The sequence below is a fragment of the Rissa tridactyla genome, chromosome 5 (genome assembly GCF_028500815.1).
Source record: "Rissa tridactyla isolate bRisTri1 chromosome 5, bRisTri1.patW.cur.20221130, whole genome shotgun sequence".
Classification (NCBI taxonomy): Eukaryota; Metazoa; Chordata; class Aves; order Charadriiformes; family Laridae; genus Rissa; species Rissa tridactyla.
Genome location: NC_071470.1, coordinates 45636253 through 45658966, shown reverse-complemented (window position 1 = coordinate 45658966; position 22714 = coordinate 45636253). Strand labels below are relative to the sequence as shown.

At 37.4% G+C, this 22714-nt stretch overlaps 1 protein-coding gene across 9 annotated transcripts in view; it reads left to right on the top strand.

Moving 5' to 3' along the window:
- RAPGEF2 (Rap guanine nucleotide exchange factor 2) overlaps window positions 1-22714 on the top strand; it is a 195102-nt gene that overhangs the window by 136690 nt on the left and 35698 nt on the right. For all 9 annotated transcript variants that reach the window (XM_054204343.1, XM_054204349.1, XM_054204342.1 and 6 more), the window contains 4 exons: window positions 9080-9211; window positions 18642-18819; window positions 20427-20563; window positions 21112-21270. In XM_054204343.1, the coding sequence (XP_054060318.1) occupies window positions 9080-9211; window positions 18642-18819; window positions 20427-20563; window positions 21112-21270 (606 nt within the window). The remainder of the gene's footprint in view (window positions 1-9079; window positions 9212-18641; window positions 18820-20426; window positions 20564-21111; window positions 21271-22714) is intronic.

The following is a 22714-nucleotide window of genomic DNA, read 5'->3' as shown; positions in this document are numbered from 1 at the left end:
TTTTTTTCTTTACTCTAGAATCAATTCGCTTTGATTTCTTTTGCTATTGTAAGTTAGTTCAGTGCTGTAGTTCAGCAGTGAACTGCAGTCGTTCAGATTAAACAGCTGCAGTTCAAAACTGAGATGTCCCTTCATGAGTGTTTTGAAAAGCTTAACCAAGCTTAGGTAGAGTGGGTAGAGTGCTGTAATCATGAAAGGAAATATTCTATGATTTGTATAAAACAAGAAAAGCAACACGTGCTGTAAGAACACCCTGCTGATGGAGGCTTCAACGCTTGAAATGTATACATATTGGAGGTCTTTGCTTTAATCGTTTAAAACGTGCCCAGGATAGATGTTTTCACCTTTGGGCTAGACCCTTTACTTGTCTATAGTGGTTTTCAATCCTGAGTGGTGCTTTGAAGCTGACAATAAAATCTGGCTGCGGGTGCTGTTGGTTTTACCCCTGCTGGTGTAATTGCTCTTTAGCGGCCCCCTACGTCCACTGCTTTAGACCCAAAATGACTCTCTGTACAAGGTGTACATGAGCTTACTTAAAATGTCCTGCAGTATTTAGAACATCTTGCTTGAAAATGTTTGAATTAACATTTCCTGTAAAAGTATGTGCCCGCATAAAATGTTCTTGGGCTTTTCTTGCTTTTACATCCTTAGGCATAAATCTTTTGTCTGATTTCCTGTGGAAGCAAAGTTTGTGACCAGGTTCTCTGTTCCTTCCTCTCCCACAGTGACTTGTAACAGGCCAAAGAGTTCAAAATTTAACCTTATAGGTCTTCAAAAGTCCCCAAAGTAGGCCATTTAGTTTCCAGCCCAGCAGTAGTTCTCAGTGTATTAAACACGCAAACAGCCACAAGAGGAAGTATTTAGAAATAATCTAACTGTGGGAAAAACACCAACTGGAACATGCATTATGTTAGTATGAAAATCAGTTATTCCCAAGAGAGAGATCTCTGCAAAGCCGGGCTTTATTAATATTTTGTCCTCCATGTCTACTGCTACTAAATAATGGGGAGCTTTTACAGAAATTCAGTGGTTGAGCTCGGTTTTCTACGCTCCTACCCTAGAGAGATTTCAGAAGTCAATTGAGATGCCTCAGAACAGTCTTTCCTTCAGCTGAAGCTGCAACCGTCGTGGAGTGCCTGTCCCTAGTTGTCAGTTCTTGTTATGTAGATTTCCACAATGTGAATTCCCTTCCCAATTTTATTCAGTGTTTTAGGGAAGTTTGTGTGCGGGCCTGGGCCGTGCCGGCTCCATCAGTGCTGGGTTGAGGCAGTGGGTGCTACCAAGAGCGATATAAAGGTGCGGGCATACTATACTCGAAGAGATTTTGCTTTTCACACTTTGAACTGCTGTTCAAGGATGGGATCGGATCTGGATCATAGACATTTGTAAAGCAAACCAAGCCAATCATATAAAATACCAGATCCCGCTGGTGAAAAAAGAGGAGGAAGACCTGAAAAGCCTTCGTACTCAGTTCTTCAAGGGTTCACTTCCACTGCACTGTTTGGGAAAAAATTTAGAAGATAGGACAAAAGAAAAATCTCACGGCAATTAAATGGAAGGTACAGACAGAGACGTGGATCTCTTCTGTGAAGGAGATGGGGGAAAAAAATGTCTGAGAAATGGTGTGCTCTGTAAAATCAGCCTCTCCCATGCAAACAGCACCACTTCGTCAGTAATGTTAGGTGAGGTGAAATGACTGAAGTGTAAGAGGGGAAGACCACGTTTCTCCATGTGGTTGAGGTTGCCAGAGAGTTTTGCTACTTAAGTGTATATCCACAGGCAGAACAGTTGTAGAACAATCTCTTTATTTTGATCCCTGGAGCAGACCTGCTCTAACTTTAAACCCACCACAGATACTGTATTTCAAAAGCACTAAATTATCCTTTGTTGTCCAGCGAAGAAGTTGCACTTTTACCAGGCATTTTCTGGCTGAGAAAGACTTCTGAATAAGCTTCTAAATAAAAATACTCTAATCTTGCATATTGCTTGCTGTTCATTTTAAATATGGTTTGAGTTCAGAATTTCAGAACCCTGAGAAGAGCTTTGGAAAATTCAGTATGTTTTAGTTCAGTATGATTTAGTGCAATTTAGTATGATTTAGTTCAAATCCATTCTGCATTTTTTTTACTTATGTATTCTTGGTTTACACTCACTGTAAATAGCTGCATGATGCAATTTTCCCTTTTTTTTTTTAACATTTTTAACATCATTTTTTTAACATTTTTTTTAACAATTTATGTTGCCCATAAATTGACATGTGTGTGCAGAAGGAATATTGTTTATGCCAGGTTTCCTGAAGAAGGCACTTTTGAATATAAGGCACTGCCTTGAATTAGTGACACAAATACGGTCAAAAGAAAAAGCAAATATTAAGAGTTCTGGTCCTACAACAGCTAAGGTAGTTACGTTAAATAAGAAGGGGGGGTGGCGAGGGCGCCTGTCAGTGGTGCATTTCGTACTTTTTCTTTGGAAGGAGTTGTCCCTGAGAGCTTTTCTCCATTCCCCAGATACCCATTTACGTTTCACCACCTCTGTCCCTATGCAGAAGTCAATAATCCTTCAAGCAAAGGATAATTATGTTCAGTGCATTGAACGCTCATAGGATTAGCTGCTGAGAGGTACGAGGTGTATAGGAAGTGGCAGTCTCTGTGTGTTTTGCAAGGGAAACAAAATGAAGTTCCTGTGCACTTGCTCGGTCTCGCTCTCTCTTCGAGACCAGCAGATCATGTTGTATTAGCTTAAACCTCTGAGTAGTTTTATGGGGGGCTACCTATAGCAAAGTACCAGCGCAGGGCAATACGAAGAGCTTGGCAGAAAAGATCCTTATAATGCTTATTGTTTTTGTTAGAGGTGCTCTGCTGTGGGCTTTGTATATAAACAACTGCTTAACAGCATCAGTACCCAAAGGCAGTATTTTCAGAGCATGGGTTGTGTCTTGTGTTGTACTCAAGATGAAGAACACTTTGAGCCACAGTTTCACATAAAGATGCCTATTTGAGGAAAATGTAGAGATTCAAAATACATGAGATACTATTGTATGAAGTGAATGATACACAGAAGACATAATTCAAGTCGGAAGGTTTTTGTTTAACTCCCAGTGAAGTTTTCAGAGAAAATACACAGAAACATCTTAATGTTTTCCATCCCACCCCTAAATAGAAGGAAATCCTGCTTCCATGGGAATTGCGTCCTAATTTGAACTGTATATAGTTTAAACTTTTATTTTAGATTTAACTCTGCACTGGACATGTCAGCCTGCATCATGTCTGTAGACAGAATCGATAGAAATTACTTTATTATTCTGTAATTACTTACATTGACTGCTGTGTTTTAAATCACTGAACCATAAAAATGTTTTCCTTGATGTCTCTCTTGGTTAGTGAAAGAATTATGTTGAAATAGCATGTTGATGAATATACACCATTACTAGAAGTATTTCTTCCTTCAGTCATTAAGTACCATAAATCTGGGTACATCCTTAAAACACATACAGCAGACTTATAAACATCTAATATAAAAATGAACATTTACATAAAACAGTGGGATAAAATGTTAATGAATTGATAGGATACTGAAGAATACTGGGTTGGTAATCTAGACTCTTGTAGTGCAGTAAACATTTTAGAATTTCTATCTTGGTGGGGAAAAAATGGGAAGGACTAAGGCATAGTATTTATTTTGTTTGGCTGCTGTTGTTCTTTACAAAAAGATACAGAATACTAAAATAACTTTGCAATTTACTTATTTAGATAAGTGGGACTAAATTCATCATCTATAGAAGAAATAAACAACGTTGTAGTGTTTTAAGGTTTGTTTGTTTTGGTATTTTTTTTGTATTAAGGTGGCCTTTATTATATTTTATTCGTAAAGAGGTACTACAGAATAAGCACAGAGATGCGTGTGTTCAGAGGCTGAAGAATCAGTGTTTGCTTGTGTTTCTTTAATTGCAGAAAGTGGAAATAGTTTATAAAGGTGATATTTTGTGTTGTCTTATTGTCTACCATAGTTGCTCGGCCTATCTCAGAGGCACCTAATTACCTATAGGATCATTCATCAGCAATTGCATAATAGAATGTTATACCTTTTGCTCTCTTAAATTCCATCTTTCTGCATATGTACTTCAGTCACTTTGCAGGTTTTATAGATCTTTCATAAAGTGCTGACTGGCCTTCAGTAGAAGACCTTGTTCATAAAATGCTTACTGATATGTTTGCCCTAAAATGAATGGTATATTGGAGCTCTCCAGCCAGCGTTCCTCTTGTATTTTAGAATTATATTTGTGTGTATATCTTTCCCATTGGTGCATTTATATTTGTTATTTTCACATATAAGCGCATTTATAAAAAATAAAACCAAAACAAAACCAAAAATACCCTGCAATGAAAAAACAGAGGAATGCTATTTAAAATGAAGAAAGGATTTTGATATCTTTTCACTCTTGCTGTTTTCATGCTTTTTTATTATTAAAATCTGAAGATTTTAATTTCTTGCCTAGTAAATATTCTGAAAATATATTAAATTTTTTAAAAATAAATACTGCATTAGTCGGATGAGCCCAGTGCTTTCTTGAGTAGAAGTTGCACAGAATGTAGCGGAGCTCAAGCATTTGGCCAAGAGACTGAGAAAGAGGAGAAGCCCAGCACAGTCCCAGAAGTAGCACATATACTCATTGCCTTTTGTCATACAGAAGGGCACGCTGGAGGGTAGGAGAAAATCATGATGTTCTTAAAGTAGGAGGAACATATTCAGAGCAAAGTAATTGTTAGCTTTGCATGCATAAAGCGGTGACTCACTTTGAGGGTGGAAGTAATGAAATGCTGCTTTTAAGATAGGAAGATGTGATAGGGTTTAAGGTATTGTACAGTTCAAAATGGAGATACCACTTTGTCCTTAAGATAGTTTCACATGATTGTTTTAAGTTTTCATTTGTTTTATGGCTTTCAAGAAATAAAAGCATGGAGTTCCCAGATGTGCTGTTTTTCCTCTGGTTTCTTGATGTGTGTGTAAACTGTTTAAATGTGCATATATACGCACATGTGCACACTTATTAAGTGCTATATACATATTTATAAAATAATGTTTTGACCTCTGTCAAATGAAGATTAAGGCTTCAACGTTAACTGTTTTATTGCTCGTGTTTTATATTAAAAGCTTTTTTCCCCTGTTATGTCATACTTCATTAGTTCTATGCGTATTCAACCTTAACATTTTCTCACTTACGGAGTTTGTCCTGAAAATAGGTTATGAGTTATCTGACCCCTTTGATGACTGTTAATTGTTTAATGTAGTGTAATGAAACTCTGTTTACTTAAGAACGACTCATGCATTTATTTTTCTAAATTACCCTGCCATGTTTTTTTCTGTCGCCTAGTTCATTTGCATGCTTGGACTCCAAGTGTTCAGTAACAAAGCTAAGAAATATTGTAGTTGCTGTTGCATCAGCAAAGCTGTAGTTTAAGTGTTGTCACAGAAAAACAAGTGCTTGTTATGGAAAACATACAAGTTGCTTTTGTTTCTTATTACTTTGAATGACACCTTAAAACTAGCCATCATTTAATGAAAATGCAAAACAAGATAAAAATGTCGCTTTGGTTCTGATGCCATTTGTGGTGTCTTTAGTTTGTTATAGCTGATGTTACTGAGGCAAAGGGTATTATGTCCTTAGACTTTCCCATGTTGCTGCATGGTCTGGAGGATAAGGCATGTGTTATGTATCTAGTCTGTACGTGCTTTAACGTTACATGAAAACCTTTATTTTTACTGTGATACTAAATACCTAAGTCAATACTAAACTGTTGAATGGAGCGATAGCTGAATACAAGCACTGTGTGCTTAAAAATTTCATGATCAATTGTTATTCACTAGCGCAGCAAATACACCTGTTGCAGTGAAGTTAACTGGCTTATGTTTCCCAAAAGCAGAATTGATGTTCCTAGCCATTTTTTCACTGGATATAATAGCACAGTTTCGTGATGCTGTTTTCTAATGATTTTTCACTGCAAGTAGGAAATCAGATGTAAACAGCCTGGTCTGGGGCAGACAGCTCTACGCTGGTTGCTGGCACTACTGAGGTGGTTGAACATTGCATTTTATTCTTGCTCTGCTTGGCGAAAACCATTTACCAAACACTGTGCTCCAGGAGTGACAGCTGTAGCCTCATATGTAGAAGACATAAGCGCATGTGATTTTTTCATTGTCTTCAGTGCTTTACTTTTTCCCCCCCATTGTGTACAACTCTGTGCATAAAATATTTTAAATAGCAATGTGTGACTAAGATAGAAATTCATGTATTTCTCACATGCACTTTTCATTGAGCTCACAATGTAAATGTTTCAGCTTATTTAATTTTTGGTTTGTTTTTGGTTTGGGTTTTTTTTCCTTCCTCGCATAATGTCTCACCTTAACTTCTTTGGGGATGGGGCAGTCGAAGTGGATGCCGCTCTGGGGCATGTAGCACAGAGATGTAGTATTCTGCAAAGATGTGAGCATGTGCTTTCTGCTTGTGAATAGTCCTATTTGATTAGGATCAAAGTGACTAGTTAGGTCGCCCGAAGTAAAATGCCTGCTTCTGATCTTCTGCTGTCACCGCTTGGCAAGTCCAGCTCTCGTGCAGCACGGCTTTGACTTGAGGAGTTATTCTAAAACCAGTAATCACCAAACATTCAGCTCATTGTCTACAGCCAAAAAAATTCAAAAGTCTTGCTTTTATTTGCAGTGTATTTCATCAGTTATTGTGGAATCCCCTACCTCTTCCTATTGCTCGTGTAGGAACAAAACATAATTCCTTGCTGTTCATTTAAAACACTAAGTGCAGTCATTATGTTAAGCAGAGATTGATTTTATTTTGTAACATACTGCCAGCATTTGCTTTGATGTAAGGTTCTTAAGAATTGTTATTGCACTGGTAAAAAAGAAATGCACTTGTTAATGATGTGGAGATATTTGCAGGGTGCTATGAAAAATTGAACGTGTTTGGCTGGGCGGAAGACTGTGTTGACATGCACCTCCCTATGGGGTTAATACTTATTTGGGATTGAAATGGTTATTCCTTTATAAAATGTGAAGCTCTCAAAATATTGTAACTTTGAGTTATCATAAAATATATGAATCTTAGATGATTTGTGCGTGTATCTTAAAATAATATGTAGGATTTCTACATGGAAATAAACCTGAACTCCTTTAATTCTAAGAGATTGTATTTTTAGGAATATTCATTGACACATAGCAAAAGCTATAGTGGCTCACTTACTATATATTTTACCTATGGAGTGTATCCTTATTTGTATAATAGTTCTAATCATGATCAAAAATGGATATAATGGCCTGATTATCAGTAAATACTGTTCAGTTTGGTGCTAATTCAAATTTACAGATTGAAAAGAGAAGTAGCAGAGACAACAGATATTATAACTAATGCCCTCCGTCATACTGTATTTTCTCCTCCTGGTATATAATCAGCAGTGGTGAGCTTAATTAGATTTTTCTGCAGGCAGCATCCGTGGCTGTATGTATTAGAGTATTGCTTTTGTTAATTGCCCTTTCTTTGTTGATTGGTATATGAAGATCAACTCTAGCTCTGGGCTTACTGAAGCTTTTTAGGATTATTAATTTTTAGGATTATTATTACTCTTCCAGGTAAAATATTGAGAAATAATTGTTTAAAATGTAGACATTTTTGCTATCACTGGATGCAGTCATATTATGGTAAGGAAGAAATCCCTTTCAGGTGTGTTAGAATAAGAACTACAGGTCAGTCTAAGTAAGTGCTTCCACCACAAATCCTAAAGCCAAGGTTCTTTCAGGGCATGTTCCATAAACAGGCAAACAGCAGTAAAATCATTCAGTACCTTTAAATGTATGTAGCTAATCCTTTTCTCAATCACACTTTCTTGTGACTTGCAGATTACTTGTTTCATAACCTTTTATAGTGATTGACTTTATTATGTCTTAATGCTGAATGAGCGCTTATTTTCATTACCATCCGGGGAGAATGGTGTCAAGGTGTAGTATTCATAACTGACACGGGATGGACACACTGTATATGACGTTCTCAGTACAAAGCACAAATACACCTCCATAGAGAGTATCTACCTTGAAACAACAACAACAAAAAAAAGAAAACAAACAAAAGAGCAAAGTTGTTTGTTTGTTTAATAATTGAGGCATTTATTGCGTACCAAAATTGATACATTAACGTATTTTTATTAACTAGCGGAGGGATACAAGCTTCTTAGGGAGAGGAGTAATTTGTTCCTGAAATTGTATTTAGATACTTTTTCAGAAAGCAAAAATTTTCCGTTATCACAGTTCACTTTCTGCAGTCTGGCAGTATTTTACACTTCTTACAGAATTTCATGGGAGCTGTGTGCACAAAACAGTCATAAAAATATACATCACAGGTCTTGGTAGATGGTTGTTAAAAGATTAAACATACTGTCTCGATTCGTTCCTCAGCACCACGTGTGAGCAGACTCATTTCAGGGTTGTAGCTCTTTGCAGTTGTGTCAGTCTTCCCACATTTCCTATTTGCCATCATACCGTTTGACTTCAAGTATAACAGATAGTTTGGTGCCTTGGATTTTACTTGTCTGTAATGTACTTTGTCAACTTCAGAAGCAAAAGTGTTAGCTGAATCCAGAGCAGTACGTGGTGGTTGTTTGGTGGGTTTTGTTTGTTTTTTTTTTTTAAAGTATGTGACTTTACTCACTGTTAATCCCATTCTGGGGGAAACCATTGATACTGAAACTAGCACAATGTTCGTATGTGCTTTAATGTGATCCAAACCCCATAGCAAGATACTGAAGAGTTTTGGCATAAGGATTGTTGCTTCACTGGTGTGAATATATGTTTTTTTTAAAAATCTCTCCCATCTGTAGCAATTTGGTGGTATTTTGCTGACCTCTGCGTGAATTAAAAATCCTGCAAAACTCAAACTTTTATGCTGCATTCTCAAGCCCCAGTGGTTTTATTTAATACACTTGGTACTGGCAGAGAGTAAAGTATGACATAAATGATTTGAATTAATTTTGCTGTGTATCTACCTCAAATTGTAATGATGCTTTTTCTGCTCCACCTATAGCTTCCTGCAGATTTCACAAAGCTGCACCTTACTGACAGTCTCCACCCACAGGTGACCCACGTTTCATCTAGTCACTCAGGATGTAGCATCACTAGTGACTCAGGAAGCAGCAGCCTTTCTGATATCTACCAGGTAAGACTGGAATGGATGCTGATGGGAGGTGTAATTGCCGAGAGTTTTGACGTTAATAGCTGAACGCCCGTGCTATTGCGTATTGTCAAGTTTTGTCTGAAGAAGCGCTCAGTAGATTTCAGAAAAACTAATTTTTTTGTTTGAATTGTAATAATTTCAGGTTTTTTTTCTGCCACATACTAGATTTGGTGTTTGAAAACTCAGCAAGTAATATGCAGCACAGTGACTCAACATGTGTTGCCATAGTTTGTCAGGATCCTAGTCAGCAATGTAGAGGTGTAGTGACTGGTAACACTGCAGGCTTGCGCTTCATTAATTTTGTTTGTAATTTGTGATTTTGGGGGAGGAAATCTTCCCGAACTTCAGCATGGAGAGCCAGTCTGGCTTCTTCAGCAGATGTCCATGGTGGGACCTTGGAGGTAAGGGGTTTCTGCTCCTGACTCTAGCACTTCACCTCATCTTTCTGTCTGTCTGATTTGCCATACGTGTAACAGCAGCTGTGATGTTTGCGGATCAGAATTTCGAGGCTATAGATTTAGGACCTTGTAACATGAGGGATTTTTCTTCTTGATGCTGTATTTTACAGTTCTTAGATGTGCTGGCTTCGAAATCTGGAACATATTCAGTGGCAGGGAGAAAGAAACGCCCAGTGAGCAGCCTGTGCTGGCCTGACTCGAGGGGCACGTTCTCTTTTCCCCACCCTGTAGAGACCTGGTGCCATCTTCTTGGTAGTGCTTTCTCTCCTGGCTGTCCTGGGAAGGGTGGGGAGGTGGAACTGGTGACACTCTTTATGTTGTTATACTTCTGAGGGGGCTTCTTGTTGTAAAGCTCTGTGCTCTTCGTTTGGAGCAGCTTGAGTTTAGAGACACTTACTGGGAAACTGGTCCAGAGGGTCCTTAGAGCGCTTGGGGCTCTGAGCACACGCATTATGTGTGCCTCCTCTAAATATAAACTGGAAAAAAAATCTGAAATAAAATAAAATGGGGAGGTCTACATCCTTCACTTGATGCTTACGGTTCTTGCAATGTCAGAGGAGGATTTGTCCTTCTGATATCAAAGTATAGCAGTTTGTTATTCTGAAAAATAGGAATGAAATGTAAACAAAATGTTGTTCTGTCAAAATGATCATAAACAAATCAGCGAGACCACTTCTACATGAAGTACTGTTTACTAGAAGAAGAATAATGTTTGTTTGGGATGCTTCTAAAAATGCAAATGTAGCCATTTAAACAATGCGAAAAGCATTGTCCATACAGATACAGACTGAACTTGTGTTCAGTTGTGAGGGTAACTGTAGCATCTAGTCTGCTTCAGGTGGAATAAACTTGTAGGCTTTTCTGTGGGAGAAGATAGATTATAAAAAGGTCCCAGTTCAATTTAGACAGTAATTGCAATAATGCAAAGGTTTATTTTTGTGAAAAATGTCAAAGTATCTGAACACTTAGGCATAGCGTATGCCAGTCAAGTATGTTTGTCAGAATTTCTTCTGAAGCGAGGATTGCTTAGAGACAGGATTTAGGTTTATACTGTGAGGGTGAAGAAGATGTAAAATCAGCTTTGTTCTTCAGGTCTTCTATAGATTTTCATACCTTTCATTCCAAAGATTCTTCACTTTAACATAAAAATAACAAGTACCTCTAGAGACACAGTTGTAGGTGGCATGTAGTCATAGTCATACAGTTACTCTCTAGATAAGTTGGAAGTAAATTTTTGCAAAGATTTTCAGCAAAACTTTCATAGCTGTGAAAAGGATCACTGAATTTCCTGGAAATTAAAAAAAACCCCAAACAGCTCTTCAGAAACTTCAGAGAAATGCTTATTTATGTAATCGCCAACCTAGTGTATGACTCCCATGATAAGTTTTGTTTGCAATAATGGAATCAACAGAATGGTTTGTGTTCAGAGAGGGTTAATGGTTTTCTGAAGTGTTTGCTGGGAGAACATCTAAAATATTCTTTTAAATTTAATTTAAAAAATAATCTGTTCTTGGTGATCTTAAAACATACTATCTGGTTTCTTCAATTAATCTACAATTAATACCTCATTTAAATATGTCTTGGCACAGATGTATTGAGAACTGTGTAACTGTTCAATGTCACAGTAATTGTTAAAATAACCCGTGTCCCTATCAAGACTGAGAAACATGAGCATGTACTGTGGAATGTACACAATGGTTTTGTGTTAATGCATATACTTGAAGAAACATTTATGAAGGAAATTAATTGATAATTTCAGGTGTGGAAATGGGTAAGGTTCTTAAATTCTTGAATTTAACTTAATGGTACCAAGTATTGTTTGACTTCATGATTTCTGATATTGTGGTAAATCATGAATTTCTGACCTCAATGTAGGAATGTAATGTAGCAATGTTAAGTTATGTTAAAGTACTGCTCAAAAAACCCCACAACAAAATAAAATGGACGTAATTTGAATTCTGTAGGGTTAAGTCAAGGATTAAATAAACAGAAATTCTTCTTGAAACCAAGAGATTGGATCAGTCATTCTCCCTCAATTGTTTGCCTTTTAGTTCTCTCCCAAGTGTTTACTCAAAACTAGTAATCCATAACCAAGTCATCTACATGTTATTGTTTTTCTTCAAATTTAATAGGTCTTAGTCAAAGCTCAGAATCGTTGTTCTTCTGATTCTTATGTTCTGTATATAATGGTATTTTTCTGTTCAGTAGGGTGGACTTCGTTATGGCTAAGTAGAAAGCAATGATTTAGAAAGATTGCCCTCTTATCTTGCAATTGATAAAATAAATGTTTTCTTTTTTAAAATTATACTATTAATTAGATCTTTACTGTTGAAATCTGAGGTAGTGATATGCCATGTTTTGCATCCTAGTAAATTTTAGCTCTATAGCCTTAAGAGCAGCTGTTTGCAGTGAAAATATGTTCATGGTCTTTTAAGATTTTTTTGAATAAATTATGAAGCTGAATCTTCAGATGCTTTCAGCATTGCGCTGAGAATATTTCCTTTTAAATATTAATGCTGTAACTAAATTTGTTTGTCAAATGTTGCACATGAAAGAACTTCTTTTAGGATGAGAAGTACTTACCAAAATAAAATAAATAATCCTTTGTGTTTACCCTACCCGAGTCTCAAAAATATTTCAGGTGCCAATCAGTAAGTTCCTTAAATGTTGTTACTTTTATTTTAGGAAATAAGTTCAGAAAGTGACTAACACCGTAATATGACTGGAGAGGAAGGGGATGCTGAATGTTAATCGATTGTGTGCCGGCTTGTGTTTGCCAAGAGCAATACTTGTGTTGATTTGGCAAAGCAGATTGTTCACTGCTGCTTCTCATGCGTGGCTTCTCACTCCTGTTTCTCATGCTTAGTTAATGCTTCCTGTATGGAAGCATATACCCATTCCTATATGCTCCTGAAAGCTTCCTATACCTGTTACATATATTACCATATGACGATCCTGGTTTGAGAGCGAGGAGATTTTAAGCCTGTGAACGCCTGTTATTCAACACACACACGCATACACACCCCTCCCCCGTTTTGGGAAGGTGCTGTTGTGTTGGCTCAGCTCTTTCCTTTGCCAGCCTTCCTTTGCCTTATCCTGGCCTCAGCCCGGTGGCTTCCTGCCGGCCCTACGTGCCCTCTGGTCTCTGCCCAGATACGCCCGGCGGTACAGGAAACCGGGAACATCCTTTCTGAGACCCTCCCAGGATGTGTGTATTGCTTGGAAATTTTCAAGATGTCAACTTTGTTTTCTCATGAGTCTGACACAGTAACTTGTAGAAGAAAGGTTCACCTTCCAAAAAGTCTTCCCAAAGGAGCCCAAACCTTTTTCTCTCAAACCGGAGGATCCATGCAGCCTGCCCCTAAGTCACTGTATGCAAAAATAAAGAGGTTTTACCTTAAGATTAAGTCAGTCTTTCTGACCGTATCAGCCTTCAGGGCTCTGGGTATCGTAGCATACCAGGTCGGAAGGGACCCCAAGGATCATCTGGTCCAATCTTTCTTGACAAAAGCACAGTCTAGACAAGACAGCCCAACACCCTGTCCAGATGAATCTTAAAAGCGTCCAGTGATGGTGAATCCACCACTTCCCTGGGGAGATTATTCCAATGGCTGATTGTTCTCATTGTGAAAAATTTCCCTCTTTTCTCCAGTCAGAATCTCCCTGGGACTAACTTGTACCCTTGTAATGCAAGGATGTCTGAAATGGCTCAGGTAAACTAGGTCCTGCTGAACTCCCCCCCTGCAGCTTCGGCTAAGTCCTGTGGAGTACCTTAGCACCCACCTGGATTCATTCCTGTCCAGCCTGCTCCAGGTGAACCTGCTTTGGCGGGGGTTGGACTAGGTGATGTCTGAAGGTCCCTTCCAACCCCTACCATTCTGTGATTCCTGCTGAGTTTGGGTCCTCTAATCTATTCTGCAGTTTATAGCCTAAGAGTAACTTCCAGAGTCTTTGTTCCATATGCCTGTGGTCTCAGGAAACATTGCTCCGATAGGGAGGAAACATTGCTGGCGATAGGGGAGGATGCTGCTCCTGGTGTGCATTATCTGGATTATTACATTTTTCCATCTCTAGGGAGGAATAGTGCTCAGACTGACTCCGGTGACAGACGTAGACTACTGTGCTGTAAATTTTATAGTAGATAATGGAAGAATAAATATGAAGAGAGAGCAGTAGAAATCTTAGACTGAAGCAGTTTTAAGGTATTTCATGGCCATTTGCACTTGTGTTAGTAGAATATAAAAAAAAATTTTACTACCTTAGATTTCTTTCTGTATGATTTGTGTACATGTAATAGTTCTAATTGATTGTTATATATGCGATAATTCTTTAACAAACAAATACATAGTATAATTACATGGAATGAATTTCATAGTAATTTATTTCTATTGTAAACTTTTGCCCAGTGAGTTGAAGCCTAATGTAAAACAAAACCCCAGCCATGTTTTCTCTCTGTGGAAAAGCTGGATCCAATGTGCCTATGTAGTGACAGGAGACAGTCTTTTCAAGCTACTACTGGAACTTTTGTAAGTGATTTCACAAGACGTGTAGTGCCAGTGGTCGTGGTGTTTTGTATCGTCTCATTAATTATGAAGTAAAAAATTAATCTTTTCACTAATAAACATTCTTAATTTCATTTTTTAGTTTATTTTTTGGCCCCTAAACTACTATAATCAAAAAATACGGTGGGGGAGTTATTTTTCAGCTGAGCTTGGCTGCTTTGTTAGCTTCATGGGCTTGAAGGACTGCACCAGACAACGAACATATTTTTGTGCAACAAGCGTCTTCTATACTTTAAAATTCTTTTCCAGTATTTTTCACCTGCACGTTTGGAGATTTTGGTTTGTTGATTTAGGTGGTGACGTTAGTTACAAAGGGGATTTATTACCCAAAACAATGCATTTTTTTTCTTAATGTTTCCTAAAGGAAATGGTTAAAATAAAAATAAAATTAAAAAAAAAAAGTCTAGGCTAAAATATTCTATTGAAAATACTAAGAAATCAGTAGTTAATTTGGTTAATTTTAAGGGTTTTCTAGTTTTTTCTCTTTATATTGTTAGAAGCAGCTGAAAGCTTGTTCACCAGACCAGTGTAGAAAAGAAAACTGTGAAGGCCACCTAAAACAGAGCCAGTCATCTTGTAAGCAGCTCTCCAAGTCTTTGCACTTTCTTTCCTATAATAAGGCTGGTACGTGTATGCAGGTGCGTGTGATGAAACAGTTATAATATGTGAGGGAGAGTTACTTGGTTGTAAAGGCATATGTCTGTTGAATAAGCCAACATCCCCCTTGGCCTCTGCTGTTCTTGTAGTCCATCAGCTCTCTCCTTATGTCCGTGTTCATGATGCCTCCAAAAAATGAAAGACCAGTGGAGTTGGGCTTGATCAGTTTCCTCTTGTATCAGTCTGAAGTGCCCAACAGGATCTTCCATTTCCCAAGTCCCACCAGTTTAACCTCATGAATGATAGTTCTTTTCTTTGTTGTTTTTTTTTTTTCTACCCCTCCTACAATCAGTCAAGGAGCCAAGGGCTAACTGAGAAAATGTACACAAGGCTCCTTTACTTTTCATGTTTTCCTAGTTATTTCATGGTATTTTTTTAATTATCTGCTATTACTCAAAACTAGAAGTGACTTTGGCCTTGGAGATCCTTAGCAGCTGGAACAACCATTTTTGTATTACTACAATATTAGCCTGAAGAGACAACGCTTAAAATTGGGCAGGTCTCCTTAGGTACTAAATGTGAAGTAACTCTTCAGCTCAGGCTTGAAAATGTCTGTCTTAAGCCTCCTGACTTTTTTGTTGGTGATGCAACAAATAAAATATTATGCTGTCGTTATGTGATTCCTTTGAAGCTTCAGCAAATTTTTCATGCCAGCGTTCCAAATGTGAAGAAAATTTTCATTGCAACTGGTATTCAGACTTTGGAGAGACATTGTTTTCTACTTTAAGCTGTAGCCATCATTTTTCTTACATGCCATCTCTTTAGATTTATTTAATTGAAGCTAATTTCTCTTATTACCCAAAAAACAAGGGACAACCTGCGTCTATGAAAGCAGTGATTTCCAAGTTGTACTTCATCCTTGACTAAATGCCCTGGGAAGCTCTAAGCCTCATGACCAACTGTAGTGCAAATTCTGTCGGGTATTCTTCTTGTGTTCTAGATTTTCTGCTGCTGAGGTTTATAAGGAAGCCTCTGTCAGCAAAGGAGCTAATCGAGGTTTTCCCTTTAGTCTTATACAAATGCATGGCAGTCGCTTCATAACGAAGGGTTCCTGTGCAGGTATGCTTGACTCTTCTAACACATGAGGGGGTACAAAAGTACTTGAAGTAGGTGGGTTATGAAGTTTAATTAAGTGTCAGCAAGAGGACCTTGAGTACCTAATGTCATACTTGATGCTACTAAGCCTAAAGAAGCTATTCGCAGTGTTTTGTAGATAAGTTGGTTCGTGCTTTTAACATGAAGACAGATCCAATTATTCTCCATAATGTAACAAAACTCATGCAAAACTTTGTGTGTGTATAAACTGAGAATGAGTCCCTGTGGGAGGAATTGCCTGATTCTTTACTACTGTGAATGCGTGTTGCCTATGTGAAAAGACTGTGTTTGTGTTCCTTTGATAACTTTTGCATAATCAGATCTTTTTCAGAAAATTGCTTTTAAAAAAGTATCTTTTTTTCTCAAAATATAAGGTTTATTTTTAAAAGTTAAAGTTACATTAGTAAATTTTCTTGTTACTCTGTGGATTTGTTGCATTCAGTTCTGAGCTTTGTTGCTGTGGTTCATATTTTTGGATAACTAGGAAGTTAGAAATATTTGCTTTATCATTCAGATTTCTTCCAACGACTTCAGTTGTCAAAAAGATTTAATTAGCTCTGTAAAAAGTGATCATCTTCAGCAAATACTTGTAACCTTCAATTGTAATTTTTAAAGTATTTTCTGAATACATAATTGCATTTGATTTATGTGAGATTTTTTTTTTAAATAGCATCAATAGATAATAGAGCTTCTACTTCTGTTTGGTTTTGGTTTATTGTTTTAAGACAGTCAAATAACTTGTCTTTTAATAATCAGTTTTGTACAATATGTCTGATTTTTCTCACGTGTGTTAGCATCGTGTGACTAAATTTACTTCTGCATTCATCTTACCAACATGCTTTTGAGAAAGCTTATTCCAGGCAGGTTGGGGAGGCGCTTGTTAGTAATGGGAAGGTTTGCAAAATTGGCTGTGAATTAGTCAGTCTCACTGCCACTGGAATTATCACTGTTGGAGACTCCCGATTCTGACAGATCGGTGTCATAAGCTGTGTGTCTACTGACTCATCGTCGCTAATTTTTCCACCAGTCGCTTTTGATGAAGGCTATTTTGTAAGAGTAGTTAGAGCAACTGTTTCAAATATATCATAGGGAACATGCATGTTAAGCACAGTAAGACTGCTGATGAAAATACTGCTATCGGTGCTATCATTTTTGTAATTGATTTGTATGCCTGTATAGCAACCTTCTTTAGCCTGCTTAAGAAACGCTCAGCATTTCTTCTTTAAAAAAATAAACCGCATTGTGAATAACTTGAATATTGTGTAGGTGCTGTTATGCTTTTTATATTAACAAGACCCTGTTACAAAGCTTGTGTTGTGCTGTAGGACAGAAGCATTTAAGGATGACACCGGCTGCCCTGGTGGTCTCCAGCCATATGCTGCCATTCATAAGGTGGCTGCCTATAATGGCATTAAAGTAACAGATGTCAGCCACAGCCAGTGAGGCAGGACTAGGGAAGATGATTCTACGAAAATACCAACATAATTTGTTTTACCCTCTCTGTGTTTGGAGGGTGACCTAGTTATTGGTTTGGTTGTGTTTGGTTTTTGTTTTTCTTTACCAGTGTGAGAGACTGATCAATGAAACTGTCTTTAGTCGCTGTGTTTGCCCCATCTAGTATTTTTAAAGTAGACATGTGCTTCTGGAGTCTCAGAAACAAACCATCCCTATAAGGCGTGTGAAACTTGTTTTCTCGAGCCACGGCTTTAAACTTGGTGATTAGAAGCTTGCATTTCCTTCAAAATTGTCATAGATAAGCCTTGGCAGCTGCCGTGGTATTAAATCAAGTTCTGAGAAAAAGCAGCTTTGTCAGCCGTGACAGACAAATGTTTGTGGGATTTATTAAGTGTTTGGTCTTAAACCGAATCATTAAAATGTAGTTACCTTTAGGTGCTATACTGATGACCTCAGGCTATATATGGACTATGTTTTCCTTCATTTTAATACAATTTAAATGACGTTAAGTTTGGTAGATAATCTGTGTAGTCCATCTTGTGGTGTTTAAGTAGTGACTTTGCATTTTTTCTGCATCTGTAAAATTCTTACACAGTTTATCAGCAAATTAAAGCCATATTTAACTATGTTCGACTGGAATTTTAAAAGAAAAATACAGTCCTAGGTTACTGCGACATAGCAAAATTCATATAGTGTTTTGATGCTGTACTTATTTTCCAAAAATCTGTCTACTTAAAATTATATTGCATTTCTAGCTGTCTGAAAATGCACAGATGAGGCGGGAACGGAAACTGTTTTAAATGAACTGCTTATTTAAAAAAATCAGCTAATATTCCAACAAATTCTTGGAAGAAATTCCAAGAAATTCTTCCTTGAAATATAACTGCCTTCAATTCCCCCAAGACCCACTGATTAAATAACGTCAGTTGAATCCTGTTTGTGTGTGGCTGATTGAAACAAGTGTTAAAAGCCCTGTTTAAACAATAGTTTTGGTTTGATTAATTGTTAGTTGTTTTAAAAAGATATGTAAAGAAGAAAGCAATATAAAAAATATTGAGTAAATCTGAGTGATCTGTTAGGTGATAGAATTAATTTCTGTACATTTAACTAGAAAACTGTATCGGTGAATAACACATTTGAATGTTTTCATAATTATTTTTTTACATTTTTTACACATGAATTTAGGCTACAGAAAGTGAGGCTGGTGATATGGATCTCAGTGGGTTGCCAGAGACAGCAGTGGATTCTGAGGATGATGATGATGAAGAAGACATTGAAAGGGCATCGGATCCTTTAATGAGTAGGGATATTGTTAGAGACTGCTTGGAGAAAGACCCAATAGACAGGACAGATGATGACATTGGTAAGTATTGAAGTGTAGTAAATTACTGTCAAGCTTGTTCTCCTTCACCAAAAAAAAATTACTTCTTGAGGTTTTATTTTAATCATTGGCTTTTGTAGTTGGTAAGTTTAGTATTTATTCTGTGAGGTGATTCATAAATGCCATAAATTCAGCCAGTGAATGAGTACAGCCAAAGAAGAAGAAGAAAACATATATAGTACGGGTGAAAACCTCTTAGTTGCTGGCCCTTTTGACCTCAAGCTTCAATTTCTAATTGATATTAGAACTGGTTTACGAAGTAAACATCACTGTGTACTGAAAGACAGTTAGACAGAACTGTCAATATTAACGTAAGTCAACATTAACGTCAACACTGGATGCTTATCACATTACATTTTTTAATTGTAAGTGGTGATGTTGTGTCTGTTTTTAACTAGATATACATTTGTGTTAAACATTGGAGCCATTAAGACATTTGCATAAATGTGCATCTAATCAAACTAATTTGCTATGATTAGAGAAGAGAAGGCTCAGAGGGATCTCATCAGTGCGTACAAATATCTGGAGTGAGGGTGTAAAGATGACAGAGCCAGGCTCTTCTCAGTGATGCCCAGTGAGAGGATCAGTTTGTGGAAGGGGCACAAACTGAAAAGCAGGAGGCTCCATCTGACCAGTAGAAATGCCTTTTTTTTTTTTTTTTTTTTTTTTTTTAATACTGTGACCAAGTACTGCACAGGTTGCCAAGAGAGGTGGTAGAGTCTCCCTCCTTGGAGATATTCAGAAGCCATATGGACACGGTCCTGGGCGATTGTCTGTAGGTGGCCCTGCTTTAGCAGGCAGGTTTGACCAGATGACATCCAGAGGTCCCTTCCAATCTCATCGATTCAGTGATTCTGAGTAAATAAAAAATGACTAAAAAGATGGGGTCCTATTGACTACTTTCAGTAGTTCTTTTAGATCAAACTGAATGCAAAAATGTCTAGCATTTAGGACATATAATCCCTCAGCAGGACTACTAAGAAAAATTGAGTTCCGTAGTTATGAACAATGTAAAAAGCAGAAATACGTGAGAATTTCACTGTTGAGTACAAGTGCAACTCCAGTGACGCAGAAAATAGAGCAGCAGTAGTCACCTTTAAGTCACTAATCCTGTCTGATCCATCCAAGGAAACTTTGTGAATCTGCCTGATGATGATCAGGTACAATTTACTGTTAAGTCTAGCCTAGGAAGGGATGACTTTACCAATGAACTTGCTCAGTTTTGTGAAATTTCCCTTCTTAATGTCTTGTTGTGTTTTATATAGGCCTATCACAGTCTTAAGGGATTACTGCCCTGGCTTGGAGTATTACAAATATGATTGGTTGTATTCAGAGCTCTTGGTTACATTACAATTCTTCCATTATGCTGACTTTTACTTTGCAGGGCTTCTATTGATGGTATGACCAGCCAGTCTGTGTCTACAGAATACCCAGTAATTACAACAGGCCACTGTACATGATTTATTAGTATACAGAAACGATTGTGCAGCATTTTAGCTTAAGTAGCCTCGGGCGTCTTGCTGAAGAACTGTCTTTACTGTGCTTTGTTGTTTTGACATGCACGACTCAGTGGGCTTTTTCTCCTTCAGAACAACTACTGGAATTCATGCACCAATTGCCTGCTTTTGCCAACATGACAATGTCAGTGAGGAGAGAGCTCTGTGCTGTCATGGTGTTTGCAGTTGTGGAGAGAGCAGGAACTATTGTACTAAACGATGGGGAAGAGGTCAGTAGGAGTTACTTTGGACTCTCCTATTATACCAGACATCCCAGATTCCGCAAGGTTAAGGTCCTCTTTCGTTGCTAAAAAAAAAAAAAAAGAGGTAACATTGAGCAGGTAAATTAAGCCCTTTTTGTTCTGGGTTACTTTGAAAGCATTTGTTTAAGCACTTGCACATTTCTTATGCAATAAAAGCATAAGAAAATATTCTTCGTAATGTAAAAAAATGCTTCCTGCCTATTGGAGCTGATTTTGTGAGTTTATTTCAATGTTTAAATGTATTTTAAAACATAAACATCCCTTTACAAAAATATTTATTTATTTATTTTACAGTCTTACATAAACTCTTAACATTAAAGATAAGCTTAAGATCCCGGTTTTCTTGAGCTGGAAATAGCTGCACGTTGAAGGTAAACTAGCTTATAAATGCTCTTAATAGGTACTAAAAAATAACTTTTCCTTTGGAAAAACTGTGAGGGTTGTATCTGTAAAGTATGATATTACAAGGTTAAGTAATTCGCTCTTCATGTATCCTGCACTATTTTGGTTTGTAGCTGGATTCCTGGTCAGTCATTTTGAATGGGTCTGTGGAGGTGACGTACCCTGATGGAAGAACAGAGATACTCTGCATGGGGAACAGTTTTGGTGTTTCCCCTACCATGGAAAAAGAATATATGAAAGGAGTGATGAGAACCAAAGTGGATGACTGCCAGGTAGAGTGTCGGACTGTAATACATGCAAAATCCATACATGTAGGCGTAGTGCAACTCAATAGCCAGACAAGTTTTTATTTTAAACTGAATATATGTAAAATCTCCAGTGCGTGACCCTGCACAATAGTTGGGAAATACGACTCCTGCATACCCAGTCTGGGAAATTGAATTCTCTTCATCTGGATAGGGATAATTTTGGATGAAGAGGTTTGTCTACATGCTTCCTCCAGAACTTGAGGCCCAGCAGCCTGTTGCATACATCCATTGCTTCAAATTTTCCCTTACTAGGATCTCAAGGTCCATTAGCCATTGTAGGCTCTTGTACAGGTAATAACCATTCTTCCTTCCGTGAATCAGCTGTTGAATCTTAAAGTAATACAAGCTTCATCTCCAATGGTTTGAGTGGAAGATCTTCTGCTTTCTGCTAATCTGGCCTTTCAAGAAAAATGCCTTAATGTTTGCTGTGACACAAGCAGTCAGATATAAGTAATGCTTCTCATAGCATAAGATTATTAGGCTAATCTGGATACGTGATTGCTATTTGCTTATTCACATCCAGAAAATAATAGCCAAACGAAATGGGTGTAAATGGAGTCACCTGGTTTAATTTGACCATCTGACTTCCAAAAAGTGCGTAAATAGTCTCTTGTTAGGATAATGTTTTGCAACAAATCCAAACCGTGGGACTCCTGTTTCAGCTACTACTAGCTGCTAGAAATAGAAAAGGTATGTAAATGAAGTATAAAGAATGCAGGAGAAAATACTATCTCTGTGAATCTCATTCCTTTGTCCTAAGTGTGTACATGATGATTTAACAGGTTTTCAATCAGAAGAAACATTGTTATTTCCTTTCAGTTAAATACCCAGGTTCATATGAGAAGACAAAGGTATAAAAGTGTTAATAAGTTATGGAAGGCAATTCATAGCGTGTATTTTCTTTTTCTAAGCTGTAGTGGGTGGTCTTAATTATATTTGCATAGTGTAAGTGCTAGGAATATTCTTAAGATATTTATTCTTGCACTTATTCGTGGCTGGGCAGGTGATTGTAGAAAATATTTTTCTTGCTGTATGCCTTAATCCAGAAGTAATTTGTTTCTGTGTTCATGTAATTGAATAAATGTTAGTTTTCTTAATGATTGACTTTATTAATAACCAGCTATGAAAAATGAAGCTTATTTACAATACAAATAGGCACAAAAAATAAAAGCTAGGTTTTCTCTTCAATCTTTTAACCCTTCTAAATACCACACAAAAGCTTGTGTGGGAGAAACAAATACCAGCTAGGATACTGAGCTTCCTATCTTCAGCAGAGCGGAGGCCAAAGGAGCTAAACAAAAATGGCTGATAATGCTAAATCATTTTGCTGTGATGAATTTTGGTCTCCTCTAACTGCAAGATTGTAGTGGAAGTACTGTGCTTGCGTATTCATCTGCTTACTACAGCT